This window comes from Zootoca vivipara, chromosome 15 (genome assembly GCF_965207765.1).
Source record: "Zootoca vivipara chromosome 15, rZooViv2.hap1.1, whole genome shotgun sequence".
Taxonomy (NCBI): domain Eukaryota; kingdom Metazoa; phylum Chordata; class Lepidosauria; order Squamata; family Lacertidae; genus Zootoca; species Zootoca vivipara.
This window is the reverse complement of record NC_142598.1, coordinates 12,199,939-12,222,442: the sequence shown is the minus strand read 5'-3', so window position 1 is coordinate 12,222,442 and position 22,504 is coordinate 12,199,939. Positions and strand designations below refer to the sequence as shown.

Below are 22,504 nucleotides of genomic sequence, written 5' to 3'. Positions count from 1 at the left end.
GCTGAGTCCTGGTGTAAACAACTGCGTCAGATGACCTCCAAAGCAAAGTCAGAATTGTGAGCAGAAGGTACAAGCAGGGGGAGAACCAGTGGCAGCTGGTGCCCACTAGACCCGATGGGGCTACCAAGAAGTAATGGGGATGTGGCCAGTGAGAGCTCACAGGGGCATGGACTGGTCATGGTTTTCTCCCCATCATCCACCCTTGCAAAGATATTGCAGACATTTAAGCATTGCTGTTTTACAAATAGTTTGCACCTAACCAAATGGAAAAAAACATCTTACTTTGGTTCGGAATGTGGGATAACCAGCCTCATTTGACCAACATGCTTGAGCCTAATTAACATTAAGAGTAAGCTATCCTTTGGGGAATTATAGGGATGTTGTTGTTGTTGTTTAGTCGTTTAGTCATGTCCGACTCTTCGTGACCCCATGGACCAGAGCACGCCAGGCACTCCTGTCTTCCACTGCCTCCCGCAGTTTGGTCAAACTCATGTTCGTAGCTTCGAGAACACTGTCCAACCATCTCATCCTCTGTCGTCCCCTTCTCCTAGTGCCCTCCATCTTTCCCAACATCAGGGTCTTTTCCAGGGAGTCTTCTCTTCTCATGAGGTGGCCAAAGTATTGGAGCCTCATTTTCACAATCTGTCCTTCCAGTGAGCACCCAGGGCTGATTTCCTGAAGAATGGAATAGAACTACCTAAAATGTATAGAAACTTGTTCATGTATGCTGCTACAGCGGCAAGAATGCTACTTGCTCCGAAATGGAAAGAAGCAGAAGTACCAGCAAAGGAAGAATAGGTAGAAAAAATGTATGGGATATGCAGAAATGGCAAAACTTACCAGAAGAATAAGAAATCAAGATAACAATTTAAAAAAAAAATGGAAATGGTTTATTGAATATTTACAGATAAATTGTAAACAGATAAAAACATTGGCAGGATTATTGTAATAACCTGCAGTTTCATAGGAGCACATATTTAAAGTAGATGAATAAAAGAATGAATTAAGTTAATCTAAAATATGCAGGAAATTTACAAAAAAAAAAATTATGGAACCGCAGAAAGAGGAGGAAGGAAGATGAGTTTTGAAATGTTAGAATGATTGTAAAACTATTGAAATGTATATCACTGAAAATCATATATATCTTGAAAACTATTGTACAACTATTGAAATGTATATTACTGAAAATCATATGTATCTTGAAATGACCATGCTGTAAGATCTGGGCTCCCTTCATGCAGACTGAAGGTGTAAGTAGGTGAATAAACTATATTTCTAAAAGCTATGACAGTCTCCTCCATGTCTCCATTCTTAATTCTCCATAGAAGGTGAAAAGGAATAGGTAGAATCCAAGATTGGGGAGAGGAGACGGTGGAAGAAGATTGGAATAAATTTAAGATTTATCTTGAGAAGAAATATAAGATTAAAAATGGACAATGAGGGAAGTGGAAGTACAAAGAGGCTGTAGAAGCAACAAGATATAGTAAGAAGGGATCATGTTTAAACGCAACAGAATTATTGAGATTTTTAGATCCAAATGATATTTTGAAATATTGGGAATGTGTGGTTAAAATGGATCAAATAATTTTTTATAATAAGTATTTTAGAAGAAGAAATGGTTTAAGAAGAAGAGAGCGCTATATTAGTCATTAATAGAAACGTGGAAGGGGGGAAGGAGGAAGTCGACAGAAAAAGAATTATATATGATATTGTTATAGAAATATTTTTTCTTTGTTCTTTGTTTTTTGTTCGTTATTTTTTCCTTGCTTTTTGTAGTTTTTTTGTATATCCTTTTTTTGTATCTTTTATAAAACCAATAAAAATATTTTTTTTAAAAAAAATGAAAAGGAATAGGTAAAAGGTAAAAGGTAAAGGACCCCTGGATGGTTAAGTCCAGTCAAAGGCAACTATGGGGTTGCAGCGCTCATCTTGCTTTCAGGCCGAGGGAGCTTGCGTTTGTCCAGAGACAGCTTTCCGGGTCATGTGGCCAGCATGACTAATCTGCTTCTGGTGCAATGGAACACCATGACGGAAACCAGAGTGCATGGAAATGCCATTTACCTTCCCGCTTGGAGTGGTACCTATTAATCTACTTGCAGTGGCGTGCTTTCAAACTGCTAGGTTGGCAGGAGCTGGGACAGAGCAACGGGAGCTCAACCCATCGTGGGGATTCGAACCGGCGACCTTCTGATTGGCAAGCCCAAGAGGCTCAGTGGTATAGACCACAGCGCCACCCACGTCCCTCTCTCTCTGTTAGGAAATATTAATTAAAGAACCAAGCTGCCAAACTAACAACCATTCCCTTCCCTAGCATTCTGCCCTGTAGAGTGTGCTTCTGAGCATGCTCAGAACAGCTCCCACATCTACACAAAAGCTAACCCAAATGACCTTACATTAGCTGGGTTGCAATAAAGAGGAGGGGGGGGAATGGGCGGTTGGCTCACCTGAAAGGTGGTTTTCCTGGGAGTCTGTCCATCAAGTGGGTTATACTGCCACCTATTGTCTGAAAGCAGAGAATGCATTGGAAATTTAGGTTAACTATGGGAGTTGGGGTTCTGACCAGTTCAGACAAACCCAGGATACCTGGAATCAGTACAAGTGCAGCACAGACAAACAGAGGGGGGGGGGCAGAGAAAAACCAGCGCCACCAATAAGAAAACACACTGGTGCTTGATAATAAAAGGATAAAAACTTTTATGATTGTTACAGCACCCTAAACTAAAGACACCCACTCAGAACACTCAGGATTAATAAATGGGTGCATTTTTGCCTAGATCAGCAGGATGTGGAGAAGGACTGCAAGCCTGTTCCTAGAAACATCAGAAGCAGCCCCTCCAACATTCCTCAGATCAAAAGAAGGACATTTCTTGCTCCCCCACAACTGACCCTCCATAACCCCTGCATTTTCTGCGTGTGTGTGCGCGCGTGCCCGTGCAGAGCATTTCCTATCTGAAGAAAGATGAGTGCCCCCACTATGACACCAAAGAGACACAGCACACTTACCCTCCACTGTCCTGAGAAAAAATCCTTAATACCAGCTCTATCTGGTACGCAGGCTGAGACCCTACCTGCCTGCAGACTGTCTCGCCAGAGTGGTGCATGCTCTAGTTATCTCCCACTTGGACTACTGCAATGCGCTCTACATGGGGCTACCTTTGAAGGTGACTCGGAAACTACAACTAATCCAGAATGCGGCAGCTAGACTGGTGACTGGGAGCGGCCGCCGAGACCACATAACACCGGTCTTGAAAGATCTACATTGGCTCCCAGTACGTTTCCGAGCACAATTCAAAGTGTTGGTGCTGACCTTTAAAGCCCTAAATGGCCTCGGTCCAGTATACCGGAAGGAGCATCTCCACCTCCATCGTTCTGCCCGGACACTGAGGTCCAGCACCGAGGGCCTTCTGGCGGTTCCCTCGTTGCGAGAAGCCAAGTTGCAGGGAACTAGGCAGAGGGCCTTCTCGGTGGTGGCGCCTACCCTGTGGAACGCCCTCCCAACAGATGTCAAAAAGGAAAACAACTACCAGACTTTTGGAAGACATCTGAAGGCAGCCCTGTTCAGGGAGGCTTTTAATGTTTAATAGATTATTGTGTTTTATTCTTCTGTTGGAAGCCGCCCAGAGTGGCTGGGGAGACCCGGCCAGATGGGCGGGGTATAAATAATAAATTATTATTATTATTATTATTATTATTATTATTATTATTATTATTATTATTTTCTTTGGTGGATTTACAAAAAGAAAAACACACAACAAAAAATGAAGAATGCACATGAAAACTCATACCAATGACAAACTTAGTTGGTCTCTAAGGTGCTACTGGAAGGAATTTTTTTTTTATTTCGTATCAAAAAATAAATTTTAGAAAGAGGCAGGATTCACAGATGCACAAAGCATTTTTTAAAAAAAACAGAAAAAGAAATCAAGACTCCTTGCGCTCAGCTGCCCCTTTCTTCCAGCCCTGCCCTCTGCCTGCATCTCAGAGGAGGCACATCACACAGGGCCACGTCTCAATGGCAACAGCCTCTCCTCCTTGCCTGCTCTCCAACAGCCACTACGAGCTGCCCAAGGGAGGATGCTAGCAGTGGTGGCCATGGAGAAGCCAGGGAGAGGCAACAGGGCATTCCCTTCCAGCTGCCGCCACTCTGGTCAAATGCTAACTCCTCCTCCTCCCTGAGCTCAGCGTTGGTGCTGGTGGGGGAAATAGGGCATCCCAGGCTCAAATCAGAAGCAGGGGTGGCCTCCGTAATTCTGCAACTGTCCCTGGAAAATTGGGACACTTGGAGGGTCTGCAAAAAGGTTAGGAGAACCCATTTCCTCCTTGTCTGAGGAAACAGGGAGACAGCGGTCCTTGCTCAATAGACTCCAGAAATACCTCCTTGATTTGAACAGAAGACAGAGGCAGCACTTGTGGACTACAATGATCAGCAGGAGGGAAAGATTGAGAGTGCAGAAAGGGAAAGGACCCCTGGACGGTTAAGTCCAGTCAAAGGCAACTATGGGGTTGCGGCGCTCATCTTGCTTTCAGGCCGAGGGAGCCCGCATTTGTCCACAGACAGCTTTCCGGGTCATGTGGCCAGCATGACTAAACTGCTTCTGGTGCAACGGGACACCGTGATGGAAACCAGAGTGCACGAAAATGCTGTTTATCTTCCCGCCGCAGCGGTACCTGTTTATCTACTTGCACTGGCGTGCTTTCGAACTGCTAGGTTGGCAGGAGCTGGGACAGCTATGGGAGCTCATGCCGCTGCGGGGATTTGAACCGACGACCTTCTGATCGGCAAGCCCAGGAGGCTCAGTGGTTTAGACCACAGTGCCACCCTTTTCCCCTGTTGAGAGTGCAGAACCTGCTGTTGATGAAGTAGACCAGCAGGTGGCGCCAGAGGCTGGTGCTAAGCATTTTGGCCGAATAGATGCTGCCATGGGGTCACCTGGCCACCAGGGGGAGCGGCAGAAGGCCCCCTGTGCTGATGCTTCGCATCTAGCCTGCTGTGGCAGAGGAAGTTCAGTAGAGGGAGCCTGGAAACTGCTGGTGAAGAATAGGTTGTTATGTGGCAGTAGCTGCAGAAGAAGCCAAACCCTGTGAATGGGTAGCCCTGATGCCCACATCAGAGGAGCCCATCGAGATCAGACAAAACAGCTATCTTGGCCCCCTTTCAACTGTGGTCCTCACCCAATTGCTTATCACACCTGCAGTGTTTTGGGGCAAATGTTTTCCAGAGAGTGCACAACCAAGGGAGGGTTTTAGCTAGCCATGTTTCCAAAAGGAGGGGGGCGAGAGGATTTTATTGGGTGTATAAAACACAGAAATAAAACAAATATAATACTCACCCCTCCCCTCACACCCTCCTTATTTCTTCCTACAGCAATAGCTTTGCAGTGATGGAAGACATTGTTTGCCAGTGTCAAAGATCAAGTGCTGTTCAGTGCTCACATTTCAAACGACAAAGAATGCAGGAGAACCACGGGGCCGGGCGCTGGAAGGGCACCAAGTGAGCGCAGGGTTCCGGCGATGTGGCTAGGACTGCGCTCCTTCTCCAATGACTCTGCGCTGCGCCTCCTTCTCATTTCCCAGCTCTTGCTCTTGACTGAGCGGAACCCAGCACTGGGGAAACGAGAAGGAGGCGCAGCGTGGAGTCCTTGGAGGTGGCCTCCCGCTGCTGCCGCGGTCCGCTTGACACTCCCGGGCCCTTGGAGAGGCTCTGGAGGGGGGCGCTGGAGGGACCTAGCGCCAGGGCACTGGATGGGCTTAAGACCACCCTGGAAGAATGGGACCCGTCATCTGAGGAAATAGTGGAGCTACTGGAAGATTGAGCATTTGATCTTTCAGTCATGACATCCAGATTTACGTTTAATGTAGTTGCAAATAAAGTGTCTGATTTCTCCTTCCCTTGGGAGGCTCTGATGTTGTGAGTGTCTTCTTGGCAATTGCCAACTTCCAAACATTTGTACAGCACAATCTGTGTAAGGTCTTGTAGGTTTATCTATGTCTGAACTATTGCCAGGCATGCGCTAGCCAGAAAGGAAGTTAAACAGCTTTGACTGATTTAAACGGCATTTCCAACACTCCAGGCAACACAAGCTGAATTTCCCAGAATTTGTTTTGGCACAACTAATAAGTGCAATGAAGTGTAGATTGAAGAATTATAATAACAGCACGCACAAAATGAAATTAGTGCTAGCGAATAAAATCTGTTTCCGGTTCAAAAATTGGACGAATAATTCCATAACCAGTTGATTTAGCTTAAACTCATTATATTAGCAAATGGCACAGATACTGGCATCACATTTATTTATTAATAGCTTCTACAATGAACAATAGTTTATTGATTTAAACTGTTTTATAACAGTACAGAGGGACCCAGGTGGTGCTGTGGTTAAACCACTGAGCCTGGGGCTTGCTGATCAGAAGGTCGGCAGTTCGAATCCCTGTGACGGGGTGAGCTCCCATTGCTTGGTCCCAGCTCCTGCCAACCTAGCAGTTCGAAAGCACGTCAAAATGCAAGTAGATAAATAGGAACCGCTACAGCGGGAAGGTAAACGGCGTTTCCATGTGCTGCTCTGGTTTGCCAGAAGTGGCTTTGTCATGCTGGCCACATGGCCTGGAAGCTATACGCCGGCTCCCTCAGCCAATAATGCGAGATGAGCGCGCAACCCCAGAGTCGGTCACGACTGGACCTGATGGTCAGGGGTCCCTTTACCTTTACCTTATAACAGTACAATGAAGAAACAAAAACAACAGTGGGAAAGGTACCAGCAAAGCAAGTCTGTTTTCTTGGATGGGTTAGTACTATACAAAGTGAGATCGATATAAACAAGGACTCAGCTATACAGCTGAAAATATGTTTTAATTGTGTGTTTTAAGTGCAATATACAATGTGACACTAGATGGCGATGGTGAGCCCTATGGAAAATTCAATGCATTTTTTAAAACGCTTTTAAAAAATGAAACATTTTCAGAACGGTTTTTATATGTGTGTAGATTCCACCCAAGAGCAATACGAGAAGAAGGGAGAGAAGAGGTCAGATGGGAAGAGGATAGACTCCAGCAGAACCCATTTGGCATGCAGAACGCTAAATAGGAGTCCCAGGTCTCAGGATGTTTTATGTTCTTTGTGCTTCCAGCTAAAGGTGGCCTTTTCTTTTGCTGCAAAATAAAAAAGTTCTCCCAAACATAATGCAATCAGGGGAGGGGGGCTCTCCGATCCTTCCAGTGTTTGATTGTAGCTGGTTAGCTAATAGGATTTGCAGGGACCAATCTCACTGCCCTCCATCAAGGCTGAAGACACCAGGAAATAACGGTGTACAGTGGAACCTCGGTTTATGAACACCTCGGTTTGCGAATTTTCAGTTTATGAAGGCCGCGGACCCATCTGGAACAGATTAATTCACTTTCCATTACTTTCAATGGGAAAGTTTGCTTCAGTTTATGAACGCTTCAGTTTATGAACAGACTTCTGGAACCAATTACACCCATGCTTTGGGTTAAGTACGCTTCAGGTTGAGTACTCTGCGGACCCGTCTGGAACGGATTAATCCACTTCCCATTACTTTCAATGGGAAAGTTCGCTTCAGTTTATGAACGCTTCAGTTTAAGTACTCCGCGGACCATCTGGAACAGATTAATCCACTTTCCATTACTTTCAATGGGAAAGTTCACTTCAGTTTATGAACGCTTCAGTTTATGAACAGACTTCCAGAACCAATTGTGTTCATAAACCGAGGTACCACTGTACAGCACAAACATTTGAATTAATACAGGACAGTACTGTCTTGGCTTCACTACAATGTCAGCACAAATCTGTAGATTAAACATGTTTGTGACAGACGGAAGAGAGGGAGGTACTTGTCAGAAAAAAACAAGCTTTTGTTGGAATAAATGCAACCTAGCGCAAGGAAGAAAAGCTGCCAGTACCACCGGCTCAGATGTATGCAGCTATTCAGCTCCCTTTTCTAATCTGCCATCAGGCCACCTTGCACTGAACTTGATGGCTGAATCAAGGAATGGACAGACTCCAGGCTTGTTTACTTCCTAGAAAGTAGGAGAGCAGCATTAACAGTTTGCAATTCAACCATCATGCTTCACCCAGGTCCTCAGGCATGGAAAAAGAGACCCAAAGAATTAATCGTACACCACATCTTAACTCACATGAAAAAAGAACAAACCAGTCCTTCTTGCACTCAGATGCTTTAATGGCCTCCTTCAATTAATCACCATCCTCACTAATCATGCAGTCATAACTAGTGATAGTTTAAGGGTTAAGGACTCAAAGGCAGGCAAGCTATTATGTACATCATTAAGAAGAAAATACAACACAAAAACTCAAGACAGTAATGGATGGTCAGTGATTAAACACAGATCATGAGTTGAAATTCACTGCAAACATTTGTGTTGTGCACTTCTGCCCGGGCGCCATAGAAGATGGCTGACAAAAACATATCTCCGGCTCCCAGAGGCTGCAATGGGAGTATGCAGCCTCCCGAAATCTTCCAGGGGGTATGGGAAGACAGTCTCATCCGCAGATGCCCATCACCAGCTTCGACTTCGGAAGGACGGAGGGGCTGGGGGCACTGGATGGAAAGCCCCCGTGGGAGTCTGGTTCTCCTGGATGCTGATTCTACGAGCAAACCGGGCTCCATGACTTAAGAGAGAAATTGGATATAAGTTGTGGACATGCTTCAGATGAGGAAGGAGATTTATTCTGCAAAGCTCAGCCACTGCGAAAATAAAAGATAACTGAGGAATGTTTTCATCAGAGCAAGAAATGGTATGTGACAGAGCAGAAGGGGGGGAGGCAAGAACTCTATAACTGTGCTTTATTGTGCTTTATTATTTACTTAACAAAACTCCCTCCAGAAGAGCCGTATACAGCATTTACAAAGCAAGCGAGAACGGAATGTTGGAAATGTATTGAGATAATATGGTTTTTAAAAATATATTGACTGTGTGGATTGAAAATATAAACAATCAAAGTTTGTAATTTGGGACTTCCCTGGAATGTGGCTGAAGACTCCCTAAATTTATAGACGTCAAAGAGAAGCAAGCTCAGTAGCAGTTGGAAACTTGTCAAAAAAATTCTGAGATATGACGCAGTTACAAAAGCAGCCTCCACCATTTTGGAGACAGAGCTGGCTACAACAACAGTCAAAGGGGAAGGGAGCCATAAATAATGACATTAGATGTGTGTATACGGTTGTGACCTGGCAAAACCTCCCCTGAAAAGGCTGTTTCGAGTAGCGGCTTGGAGAAACCATCACAGAGGCTTATAGATATGATTTATTGGGATTACTTGAAGATTGTGGCTGCTGGCTGTGAAAAGGACTTGTGGATTTTTGGGCGGACTTGGCAAGATATCAGCGAGCAAGGAGACAGTGCTAAATTTACAGAAGGGAATTCTAGGCATAAATTCACACAGAATCATATATGGTTTGGTTAAACTTGCTTGCTGGAATAGCTCAGTGACTTGAAAAAAGAAGAAAGATAATAATAGATTATTGAATAAGATCTGGACTATATTGAAAAGAATTGCAGTGACTATAAGAGGACTAGGCCTTCTGAGTCTGAAGCATAGGAAGTCGATAAATTTGTATAATTTGGCAGAGGATTAATTGTTTAATTGATATTTGCATAATTTGAAAATGAATTAGATATTTAAATTGGAAAATTTAATAAAAATGTTTATTTTTTTTAAAAAAAACATTTGTGTTGTGCTTCCAGGTTATATTTTACAGTGCTAGTGATCGATTTAAGAGTCCAAGAGAAATACAAACTTTGGAAACGCGTGTAAAATCTCTGCTCTTGCATACAATGCATTGCCACATTGCTACAGGTTGTATGCGATTTATTTAATGCATCGTTCAAATAATAATAATAATAATAATAATAATAATAATAATAATAATAATATTTATGCCCTGCCCATCCAGCTGGGTTTCCCAAGCCTCTCTGGGGAATTTGAGAATTGTAGCATTAGAGAACACTACAGCTAGCAAAGGAACATAATTTGAAGTAGTCTTGGCAGGACTTGATGATGATCTGGACCAGGAACCCTGGCTTTATGGTTGATCTGATTGTTGTCCTTTCTCGGCATCCACCGACTGTTTCTCCTCCGGCTGTGGCTCTGGGGCTGGTTCTCCACTTCTAGCCACTCTGAATCTACTCATGTGCACAGCCTCCTCGTAAATGGGGGGTGTCTCCATCCCAGCAGGGTAATGTATCGCTGGGAGAACGCTGTGGGAATGAGCTACTGCAAGCGTTCTTCTAGCGGCTGGACCAAACACCGAGTGGAAGGCTGAAAACGAGAAGAACACACAACTCTTCAGGTTACTTCCAGGACCTTAAAGATGACTAATGAGCGAGGATAAGAATGACCCCAATGCTTCCGCCAAAGGAATGCACACTGCAGAATGAACACGGAATTTATTGTGAATGATAACACAGAAGAGACGTAGTGGGAAGGGGCAGGGGGGCCATGGCCCCAGGTGCTCATTTTTGAGGGATTGCAATCAGGTGTCCCCACAACAGGCACAGAGTCCCGGCAGCTGAGGGTTGGTAGCAGGTGGGTTGGTTTAGTGGGCAGGTGGGTGGAGGCAGTGGGTGAGGAGCCTGTTGGAGGCGGGCTCCGTTCATCCTCCCTGTGGGCTCCATGCATGCCAGGGCCGTCTCAAGCATGTCGGGTGCCATGGCGCCCCCACTCCGTCCCACCCCGCCCCACCCTGCCCCGTTTCTTGCCATGGCTGGTGGGCTTCCGCGCGGCTTTGCTGTGCGGCACCCCCCTGCCGGCTTGGAGCCCTGGCGCCCCACGCCACCCAGCCTACCCCTAGAGCCAGCCCTGACGCATGCCCCCCTGGCATTCCCCTCCCCATTGCAGCTGCCCAGTCCACCAGGGGGGCCACAAAACTTTCCCTGCCCTGTGTGCCAGCAACCCACGCTTCGCCACTGTAGCTGCTTCTACAGCTCTGGATATTGACACCTACCTAGGGGCAGAGAGAGGCTGCATTTGCACTTTCCTTGTGCCTGGCCCAGCAGTTCCGGCGGAAAGAGGAGGGTGGGCACCAGTGCTGCCACCCACTCTCCTGGACTGTGGCACCCGAGTGTACCCTCTGCGCCGCTTTGCGGGCTCCCTGCATTCTCCATCCCTCCTTAGGGGGCCTCGCTGCCCGCCCACCCCAGGCAGCGTTTCCATACGCTCCACTGCTGAATACATTTCACAACTGGAGCATCTCTCCATGGGAAGGAAGCAAGACTGGGATAACAGGAATGCAAAATGATCTGCTTCTTCCTTGGATGAAATGTCCAAGACCACTCTGCACCATTACTGGTTTTGGCTCAAAGGCAGAAGGAGATTGGAGTAGGGTCCTTTCTATTGATTATTTGATTTTTCAACTTAAAATTTTACAGAGATATATCAAGCATAAATCATTAAAACAAGATTCCAAGGAATCTCCGGGACTACCATCCTCCGCTATGTGTGTCCTATAATTAATCATTTCCTCCCGCATATTTTATAATAAGCCAAACCCTTTACCCCTTCCATTACATCCAGAATCAACCTTAAACTACAAGTGATATTCCAATCCTACTAACGATTCTAACTGTTTACAGTGGTCTTTAAACATAAGTTATAAATTCTCCCCATTCCTTATTAAAATTTTGGTCTTCCTGATTTCTGACTTTTCCGGTCATTTTAGCCATTTCAGCAGGGGCGCCTTGCCCATAGAGGCAAGTGACGCGGGGCACCAGGGTGCCAAGATCGCGCTGAGTTCTGGAGGGTGCCTGGGAAGAGCCGGAGGCTAGACGCGGTGCCTCCTGGCATCAGCTCACTGCTCTCATCCACCGCGCTGAAGCAGCGCTGCGCCCAGAGCCTCCACCTCTTCCCCGCTGGAGGAGCCAGCCTCCAGCCGCTGCCCGCCTCCTCCAGCTCCGCAAAGCTGCCGGCAGTGCTGTAAAAAGGTCAGCAACTCTGGGAAACCGGAGGGATCTTTGAACCACGGTGCAGGATAGGCTTAAGACAGCCCTGCATTTTAGCATAGCCCATTAACTTGATCTGCCATTTCTTCTCTGGTAGGAACCTTTCTATAGATTTTAAGCAGCTAGCATGGGGCTTTTGAATTATGGTGCTGGAGGAGACTCTTGAGAGTCCCATGGACTGCAAGAAGATCAACCCTATCCATTCTGAAGGAAATCAGCCCTGAGTGCTCACTGGAAGGACAGATCGTGAAGCTGAGGCTCCAATACTTTGGCCACCTCATGAGAAGAGAGGACTCCCTGGAAAAGACCCTGATGTTGGGAAAGATGGAGGGCACAAGGAGAAGGGGACGACAGAGGACGAGATGGTTGGACAGTGTTCTCGAAGCTACGAACATGAGTTTGACCGAACTGCGGGAGGCAGTGGAGGACAGGAGTGCCTGGTGTGCTCTGGTCCATGGGGTCACGAAGAGTCGGACAGGACTAAACAACAACAACAAAGCATGGGACTAGCATGGTTGTTCAACTCACAAGTGACGGTGCTTTGAAGGGTGCTGTCATGATCAAATGCGATGACTGTGACCTCATAGGGCTGGGAATTGGCGTCTTCCCCGGCTGGGTGGCAGTGAAGACAGCAGTACCTCACACAGACAGAGACGAGGCCGCAGAGGAGGAGGAGCCCAACCATCACAACCACAAGCCCAGAAGCGGGAGGAAAGAAGGAGAGAGTCAGAAGCACTGCCGTTTATTGTTCATGCTAAGTAGGAACATGGGCATAGCCAGGATTTATGTTGGGGGGGCGCAGAACCTCAGTTAGTTAAGTATTTTCATTGCTTTACTTGATTCAGAGGGAAGCTGCCCCCTGCCCCCCCTGGATACACCCATTTGTAGGAACCCAAACATCATGAATCAAGTCATGAGCAGATTTCCCAGCAAGCCATGCTTTTGTTCCAGAATAAGTCCGTTTGCCCCTTCTTGGGCTGGCAGCTTTGTGGGCAGCCCAAGAAGGGCCTCCTCTGTGAATCGGCCAGGCAGAAGGAATTGGAGGGTGTTCCCCTGGGCGCGGGAACAACTAGCTAATAGTGACGCTTGGCCCCACGCCCAAGGCAAGGATAAAATCCCGGCCTGCTGGGCCTTTTGGCTTCTCTCTCGCTGCGATGGTGCACACATACCATTTGAATGGCAATGTCCCTCAACTTTTGAGGGGCTTGGCCCCCTCAAATACTTTGGAGTACAGAGGAGTTGGTTCCTATGTCTGCAGTTTATTCCAGAAGCAGAGCAATTCAATGTGTTCCTTCAGTCTACAGTCATACCTTGGAAGTCAAAGGGAATCCGTTTTGGAAGTCCGTTCGACTTCCAAAACATTCGGAAACCAAAGTGCAGCTTCTGATTGGCTGCAGGAAGCTCCTATAGCCAATCGGAAGCCACAGAAGCAGGAGCAGCCAATCAGGCTGCTGGCAGAAAATCCACAACCTGATTGGCCCACAGGTGTAGCTCTGAAGTAGCCAATCACGCAAGGCCCATTGTGTAAATAATGTATATAAGCAGATGGTTTTGGGGAAAGAGCCATTCTTCTCTTCTTCTCCTTGATGACTACGAGCTAAATAAAGAGCATGAAATTCACTTTCGACTCCGAGTATATTTCAGATGATGATGGTGATAAATTTCAATGGCTCTACTCTGAGCAGATATCCGTTGGATACAAGCCCCAACCTGCAGATTGATGTGGTACAGCCCAGTACAGGTTTGGGTCTTCAGTGAAAATTAGGCTTCAATGGAAACAGCACTCAGCACTGCACAGGAACCCCAGGTTGTCACAATGCACATTCCAGGACAGTGTGCAGCTAGTGGCATCATTCATCAACACAAACATCACACAAGTGACACAATTACAACATTTTTTTTTTCCAAAAAGAAACTTACCAGATGTACCAGAGATGGACCCAGTTTTGGCTAAAGCAGCTTTGGGGAGAATGGGCAATTTGAGAAAATGTTAATATCATAAAAATAAAAGCCAGGTTTGCACATCCATGAATGCCCCTACAGTGGTACCTCGGGTTACAGACGCTTCGGGTTACAAACTCCACTAACCAGGAAGTGGTTGCTCCAGGTTTAGAACTTTGCTCCAGGATAAGAATGGAAATTGCACGCCAGCAGCACAGCGGCAGCAGGAGGCCCCATTGGCGAAAGCATGCCTCAGGTTAAGAACCGTTTCAGGTTAAGAATGGACCTCTGGAACGAATTCTAGTTCTTAACCCGAGGTACTGCTGTATTTCCCTCTGCTTGGTTACTCGAGATTTGTTAAGTAGCATCTGTGCATTTAAAGTGATCAGAGGACCAACTGAAGACCAACTTGGGAGAAAGGCAGGATATGAATATATTAGATTAAATCAATGAATGATTTGGTTTTGTAATCTGCACAGTTACTTCAAACATCTTAAGCCTCAGCCATCTCTAATGCTTCTTTTCTTTGAACATCCCAAGTGCAGATAAACAGAGGAAATTTACTGGTTGACAATGGATGGTTGTTTGAAAAAAGGCGGGCGATATAAGCTTTTAAAGTGAGACTGTTCCTTTCAAGACTACGTTCAGCTGGTTCCAAGTAGCTCAGATCTCCTCTTCCGCACACACAATTTCCACAGCGCTCACTGACTTTGTTTAAGGATCTCTCTAAACCTGGCCCTAAGAGGCAAGGAGGTCTAGTGGCTTTGAGACTCTGTGCATCAAGCATGGATTCACTTTTGAAGTATGTGGTCTAGGGCTCACCTTAAGACCATAGGTGGCAACTCCCAGATTGAAAAATCCGGGATCGGCACCGGAAGTCGCGCTGCGGCCATTTTGGAACTGGGCAGAGCAGCAGCGGAAGTCGCTTCTACGCATGCTCTGCCCGTTTCCAAAAATGGCCGCAGCGCCAGAAATCGCTTCTGTGCATGTCCAGAGACTCCAGACATGTGCAGAAGGAACCTCCCTGGGCTGGTAAGAATCCGGGGGATTTACGGGGTTTTTTTAAAATCTGGGCTGCCAGCGGGAAACAGCTGGAAAATCGGGGGTTTCCCGGGGAATACGGGAGACTTGGCAGCTATGCCTTCAGACTAATTCTGGAAAGCTTGCTTTGCTGGAGAGGGTGTCACACACACACACACACACACACACACACACACACACACACAATAATCCCATACCTATGGTGAGATTGTAAGAAAGTGCAGGGGTTCTGGCTTAAAATACTTGCAAACTGGGGAAGTAACCAAGCCCAAGATCACCCCAGAGCCAATATTGGCATACATCTCCATTTTCTGGGGAAGAAGGACAATTCTCAGACATTGCAAATCCACAATGACAAAACTCTTAGTGGCAGAGTGACTCAAATTTTCCAAAAATTGGGAAACATCTGAACACATTTCCATGAAAAATTGTTAAACTAGGCTATGGCAACTGGCCCTGTAGGAGAAAATTGACACAAGAATGCAGGGAAACCCACACCGACAAGTTCAAAGTGGCCCAATACCGTATCCTTTTATCTGCCTTCTTACTGAAGGGGATTCAGATAGGAAGCCCCCAAGCCCCGCTCTTATTTTGGATGTTGTAAGTTGGATGTCAAGTTCCCCAAAATTTCTTGGGAATCTGTAGCTTCTGGTCAGACTCTTTAAAATGGCTGTTGCAGCGCCCTGCACAACCAAACCAGTTCAGAAATGATAGCATTTGTATCACCACTAAATACACCTTCTCGAGGACCCAAGCTTTCCTTACAGGGGTCAGCAAACTTTTCTAGCAGGGGGCCGGACCACAAATACCCCAGAGATGCATAAAGGCACACATTCTACTCATGTAAAAAAACACTGATTCCTGGACCATCCGCAGGCTGGATTTAGAAGGTGATTGGGCTGGATCCGGCCCCCGGACCTTAGTTTGCCTACCCGTGCTTAAGACCATTCCCAAAGAGTGTGTGTCTCACCCTCCCTCAATCTTCCATCTGAAAACTGAGGCAAAATTTCACTTAATCTCACTCAAAATTTCAATCAATTTCAAGAAGCAGTTAATTCCATGAACATACTCACTGGTCAGTGCCTGAACAGCTCTCCTGCGGCGTCACCTGAGGAATCTTCAAGAGACGAAAAAGTCAAAGTGGCTTTTATTCTTTCCTCTTCATCCGTTCCATTTTTAAATCATAGAATCACAGAGTTGGAAGGGACTCTGGGGGTCATCTAGTCCAACCCGAATATGCAGCTGGGCCATACAGGGATCACACCTGCAACCCTGCCATTATCAGCACCACATTCTAACCAACTGAGCTATCTTTGCCCTCTTCCTCAAGGGATATAAATATCAATTTTTGTTCTACACCCCACCCAGATATTTCATTCTTCCCTCTCTCCACTGCATGGCTGGGAGATGCTTTCTACATTTTACAATACGGATCCCTATTTGAATTCTCATTCCCTGCTGGCTTTCCTTTCTGGCCAAACCGAAATCCAAGGTGCCTTACCCGAGACAGACATGTCAGAGCAGAGATGGCCACAACTCGGCTCGCCTTCCCCATCAGTGAATCTCCTGTTGCTCAGCCTTCTGTCGTCCAAAGCTGGGACCTCCTTGTGACCTCACATTATCCATGCGCCATCTTCAAGCCGGCATAAGAGACATTGAAATTGCCTGGGGGTGCCACACCTCACAGCTGTTATTCTTTATACTTTTGCCCCCATCACATAGCCTTTCTTAGAAATTCACACTTCCTCTCTTTTAGCTCTGATCGATCTTCTATATGGACACACAGAGATAGAGGCAAATCGGACATGGATAATCTCAGTAGCATATACCTCAGAAAGTCAAAGAAAGATGGGGAGGGTCTTAGAATCATAGAGTTGGAAGAGACCACAAGGGCCATCCAGTCCAACCCCCTGCCAAGCAGGAAACACCATCAAAGCATTCTTGACACGTGCCTGTCAAGCCTCTGCTTAAAGACCTCAAAAGAAGGAGACTCCACCACACTCCTTGGCAGCAAATCCCACTGCCGAACAGCTCTTACTGTCAGGAAGTTCTTCCTAATGTTTAGGTGGAATCTTCTTTCTTGTAGCTTGAATCCATTGCTCTGTGTCCGCTTCTCTGGAGCAGCAGAAAACAACCTTTCTCCCTCCTCTATATGACCTCCTTTTATATATTTGAACATGGCTATCATATCACCCCTTAACCTTCTCTTCTCCAGCCTAAACATACCCAGCTCCCTAAGCCGTTCCTCATAAGGCATCGTTTCCAGGCCTTTGACCATTTTGGTTGCCCTTTTCTGCCCCGGTGCCCTGTGAAAAGCGCTCCTGTATCACTCCGTAGTGTAACTTGTCCCCTTGCCCTCACCACCCCAACTCCCAGAACCTAGTTCAGGATGAAGCAACTGATTTTCTGCTTTACCTAGGATGAGAGGTCTGTTCCTCTGCCTCCTGCATCGATGTCCTTATTGCTTTGCAATGAACAAGAGGGGGTACTTGAAAAATGACGGGAAAAGCATTTCCCAGTATTCCACCCATGAGTCCACTAATTCCCCCATGGCCTCCCTTGCTCCATAGTTTCAATAAAGCACCAAAGGGTGTAAACATTAATCTGTAGCAAATGATTGCTACTTCCCTGTTTAGACCCACATGCTTTCCACTCTTTTTACTTTAGTGGTGTTTGGCTTTCTTCACTCAATTCTCCCTCAAGCGGTTACATTAAACAGTCTCTTAACGGCCTGTTTTCCCCTTGTATAATAGCCACTATTACATTCCTGCATGTTCCGCATATAAATTATATGAGCTGAGCATGCAGATTTGTATATAGCAGTAGGGGAGAAATGGTAAACATTTGCGAATAATCCAGAATTCAAATTTCAGTCGGTCATAACACAATGGGGTTTTGCGCTTAATAATCCTTCTGCTCTGGGGCTGTATTGCATCTGAAAAAGTCTCGCAGGTGTTTTACCTTCTGCTACAACCGTGACAACAATTAAGCTGGTGAATCATTACTCTGGCATAATTTTCCGAGGCAGTGAGCAGAACCAATGGATTTTTTTAAAAAATAGCAGTCACGAAACTAGAATTTAAACAGGCATCTCAGGAGTATATGCTCCAAGGAGAACAGCATGCATATAAAAGTGCAGAAATACAGGTTGCAGCATGTTTGCATGCATGACAGATCCAGAAACTGACTCTGTTTGGTGCTGGTTCAGGAGCACCTGACCCCCAAACAAAACTGAACATTTTCCCCTGAATATTTTGCCCTTCAAGGTCAAGGTCCTGAGAGGAATACTGAGAAATAATTTTCCATTCATTTTTCAAGCATCACCACGTCTTTGCTGCAAAGCAATAAGCCCATAAATGCAGAAGGGAATCTCTGCAAAAAAAAAAAAAAAAAACATATAGGGCCCTATATCTAATTATCTAATGGGCAAATAAAAATGATAAGCTTTTTTTTCATATGTTGCTCTGCAAGTAATTAAATCATCGGGTTTAAATTATATAAATCTTAATGCTAAGATAAACTTACGCTGTAAAAATGGCAAAGCTCCATTTTTGTGTATGCTATATATGTGCCAGCCAACAATTCTCAAAAAGCAATTGTCAGAACAGGCAAACTAATCCTGTATGTTTTTGCTCCGAGGGTCTCCTCACTGAATTATTATTATTTATTATTATTTTATTATTTATACCCCGTCCATCCGGCTGTGTTTTCCCCGCCACTCTGGGCGGCTTCCAACAAATACCAAAATACATTAAAATATCACAGATTAAAAACTTCCTTAAACAAGGCTGCCTTCAGGTGTTTTGTAAAGGTCAGGTAAGTTGTTCATCTCCCTGACCTCCGATGGCAGGGCATTCCACAGGGCGGGCGCCACTACCGAGAAGGCCCTCTGCCTAGTTCCCTGTAGCTTTGCGTCTCGCAGTGAGGGAACCGCCAGAAGATCCTCGGCGCTGGATCTCAGTGTCCGGGCTGAACAATGGGGGTGGAGACGCTCCTTCAGGTATATAGGACCGAGGCCGTTTAGGGCTTTAAAGGTCAGCACCAACACTTTGAATTGTGCTTGGAAACGTACTGGGAGCCAATGTAGGTCTCTTAGGACCGGTGTTATGTGGTCTTGGTGGCCGCTCCCAGTCACCAGTCTAGCTGCCGCATTCTGGATTAATTGCAGTTTCCGGGTCACCTTCAAAGGTAGCCCCATGTAGAGCACATTGCAGTAGTCCAAGCGGAAGATAACTAGAGCATGCACCACTCTGGTGAGACAGTCTGCGGGCAGATAGGGTCTCAGCCTGCCTACCAGATGGAGCTGATAGACAGCCGCCCGGGACACAGAATTGACCTACTCCTCAATGGACAGCTGTGCGTCCAAAATGACTCCCAGGCTGCGCACCTGGTCCTTCAGGGGCACAGTTACCCCATTCAGGACCAGGAAGTCCCCCATACCCGCCCGCCCCCTGTCCCCCCAAAACTGGTAGCCACCACCCATCCTCCAGCCACCTCCAGGCACTCACACAGGACATTCACCGCCTTCACTTGTTCTGATTTAAAAGAGAGGTAGAGCTGGGTGTCATCTGCATACTGATGAGCACCGAGCCCAATTAAAGTGTCAGGTTTAAATTATATCAATATGAAAGCTAAAATAAATGCACATTGAAAAATTGCAATGCTCTATTTTGTGTACAGTATATTGTTACGTTCTTGCCAACTCTTTACAGAAAGCAAATGTCAGAACGGACCACATAAAAAAGAGAGCAGACATTAAGTGTGTTGGGTTAGATGAATTCCAATCTTTGAAAAAGTAACAGATATGCTTTTACATGATTTCCTCTTTAAAAATAGCAATTACTGGGGACAAGGAAGGGCAGCAAAAGCCACCTCCACAAAGATAAACAGAAACACACACAGCCCAACTGACTCCAACTGAAATAAACAGGTATCAGCTATTCAACAAGAGCCATTTTGACACTTCAGTCTCAGCACAATATGAGCTGAAAAATGTTATGCGTGAATGTTTAGTTGTGAAAATGGGGAAACGTACAACAGTAATCTTAAGAAACGTTTCTTTTGTTGTGGGGCTGAATGATTACAGGTTCATTTATGAGAAAATTCCCACAACCCAATTTATTTTCCAGGGATGTACTAAAGAGAAAATTAAAGTTGTTTGTAAATGCTAAAGCAAGGCCACGTTTTTCCAAGTGAATATTCCATATACAAAGGAATTTTTTAAAAGATGAGGAAAAGCTACAATACTATTCAAGGTGTTCTTTGTCCATGAAACCACACATACTTGTTGGGTTTCATAATTCCTCTTCAAAGCGGATAACACTTTATTTTCAGATTCTTTGGGTACAGGAGCTTCTGCCAAGCGATTTCTTAAGCGCTATTTGGACATCTTTGTTTCTCAGGCTGTACACCAAGGGGTTCAACAAGGGAGTCACCATTGTGTAAGAGACAGAAATAAAAGTGTCCTCATCTAGCGTGTATCTGGATTTGGGCCTTAAATAGATAATGGAAGCACAACCAAAGTGCACTACGACCACAATAAGATGGGAGGCACAAGTGGAAAAGGCTTTCCGTTTCCCAGCCGTTGTGGGGATTTTCAAGACAGTGTTAACAATTAAAATGTATGAGAGAAGGATGAACAGGAATGAGCAAAACACAACCAAAACACAAATCACGAAAATGACAATTTCTCCTATGTAGTTTCGGCCGCAGGCTAATTCAAGCAAAGGTGCTAAATCGCAAAAGAAGTGCTTAAGTTTATTTGGCCCACAGAAAGGCAAGGTAAATATGATTATAGTTTCTGTGGTGGAGAAAAGAAAGCCAGTTGTTGCTGAACATGCCACCATCTTGGCGCAGAGTCCTTGATTCATCAGAATCGGATAACGTAAAGGTTTGCATATGCACACATATCGGTCATACCCCATCACTGCTAGAAGCATACAATTTGTGCACCCAAAGCCCAGGAAAAGGCACATCTGAGTAGCACAGCCAATGAAGGAAATGGTCTTCTTCTCTCTTAGAAAATTTGCAAGCATATTGGGGATAATGACAAGGGAGTAGCAGATTTCTGAGAAGGAGAGGATGGAGAGGAAGAAGTACATGGGGATGTGGAGGCTGCGGTCAAGCCGTATCGTAGTGATGATGATTATATTTGCCATCAAAGTTACCAGGTACATGAAAGAGAACACCAGAAACAATGGGACCTGCAGGTCAGGGAAATTGGAAAACCCAGCGAGGATAAATTCTGCCACCACTGTTTGATTTCCTCTTCCCATTGATGCAGCATCTGAAAATAAACTTTAAAAGCATTACAGATTGCAACAGTGCTCATCAGCTGACGTTTTATACAAAAATACTTGGTGAAAATGCTTGTTCATTATTATTATTATTATGTTATTTATTCAATTAACATACTGCCCTTCAACGGAATATCACAGGCCAGTTTACAACATAAAAACAGAGAATGCATAACGTGGCCGTAAAAATGCAATAACGAGAATAACTTACAAGGCAGAAGGTGGGATGTTGAACTCTTCCAAATGACAGGAATTTGCCACAAGGTCCTTTTTATGATGTTTTTATTTAGCATGGTATGATGTAAACAAGTTTAGAAATCCCACCAGATATGATCTCCACGGTATTTCAAAACGTAAAATAAATCAGCCATCTTATTATCAATGGGAGTTGTTAGAATCTACAAGTGCATTAACAATACATGTAATTTTATTGGGTGTATTTTTTTTCTATAACTGTTGACTTCATCTCTATATCAATAAATTTTATTATGTCTACTTGATGTTCAATTTTTATTTTATTTTTAATAAATAAAACAGCTGGGTTGACCTCCTCAGGATACAAGTCTGGGCACTGTGTATGGAGGTGTTGGGGGGCCCAGACAAGAGACTCCACTTTAGCCTTGCTGATGTGGTCTAAAGGGAAGCAGGGCAATATGTTGGGTAGCACCTTAGCTGCAGGAGTTGTTGGAAGGAGGCATACAAAGCCACATTCAACCATCTTAGGGACTCCACTCTGGATCTGTGAAGGCTTTACTCCTTAGCCTTTCCTTTTTCCGAAGATATCCTGCAAGGTAGCAGAGGTTTATGATCAGAGTTTTCTTTCTCCTAGATCAGTGCTCCCCAACCTTTTCATTGCCGCGGACCAGTCAACGTTTGATAATTTTACCGCGGCCCGCTGAGGGGGGGGGGCGTTGATTGTTTATATTTAATTTAGATTGTTTTGATTTAATAATTTTAATTTAATTGTATTTAAATGTTCCTTGGGCGGCCCGGTACCAATTGATCCATGGACCGGTACCGGTCCGTGGCCCGGGGGTTGAGGACCACTGTCCTAGATGACCTACCTTCTCAGGATGACGAGCCCCATTTGCCCCTCACTTCCATCTAGCCGCTCATGCAGAAACTTCCTTCTTGGCTGTTGAACCCATAACAACAACAACAACAGCAGCAGCAACCATTTATTTATAACTTGTCCATCTGACTGGGTTTCCTCAGCCACTGTGGGTGGCTCCCAACAGAATATTAAAAACACGATA

General features: G+C 45.3%; 2 protein-coding genes across 2 annotated transcripts; both read right to left on the bottom strand.

Moving 5' to 3' along the window:
• Positions 1 to 8,265: 8,265 nt before the first annotated feature.
• On the bottom strand, positions 8,266 to 17,597 carry TMEM52B (transmembrane protein 52B). Its single transcript, XM_035097215.3, has 6 exons — positions 17,368 to 17,597; positions 16,454 to 16,617; positions 16,026 to 16,069; positions 13,892 to 13,929; positions 12,499 to 12,669; positions 8,266 to 10,291 (listed from the first exon to the last, which is right to left on the bottom strand). Exons 2-6 carry the CDS (start codon positions 16,505 to 16,507, stop codon positions 10,056 to 10,058), a joined length of 543 nt encoding a protein of 180 aa, XP_034953106.2. The 5' UTR covers positions 16,508 to 16,617; positions 17,368 to 17,597; the 3' UTR covers positions 8,266 to 10,055.
• A 2,685-nt stretch (positions 17,598 to 20,282) lies between these two features.
• On the bottom strand, positions 20,283 to 21,227 carry LOC118075310 (olfactory receptor 10T2-like). The gene has a single exon (XM_088658530.1). The coding sequence runs from the start codon at positions 21,225 to 21,227 to the stop codon at positions 20,283 to 20,285; it is 945 nt and encodes a 314-aa protein (XP_088514656.1).
• Between the last annotated feature and the right edge of the window lie 1,277 nt (positions 21,228 to 22,504).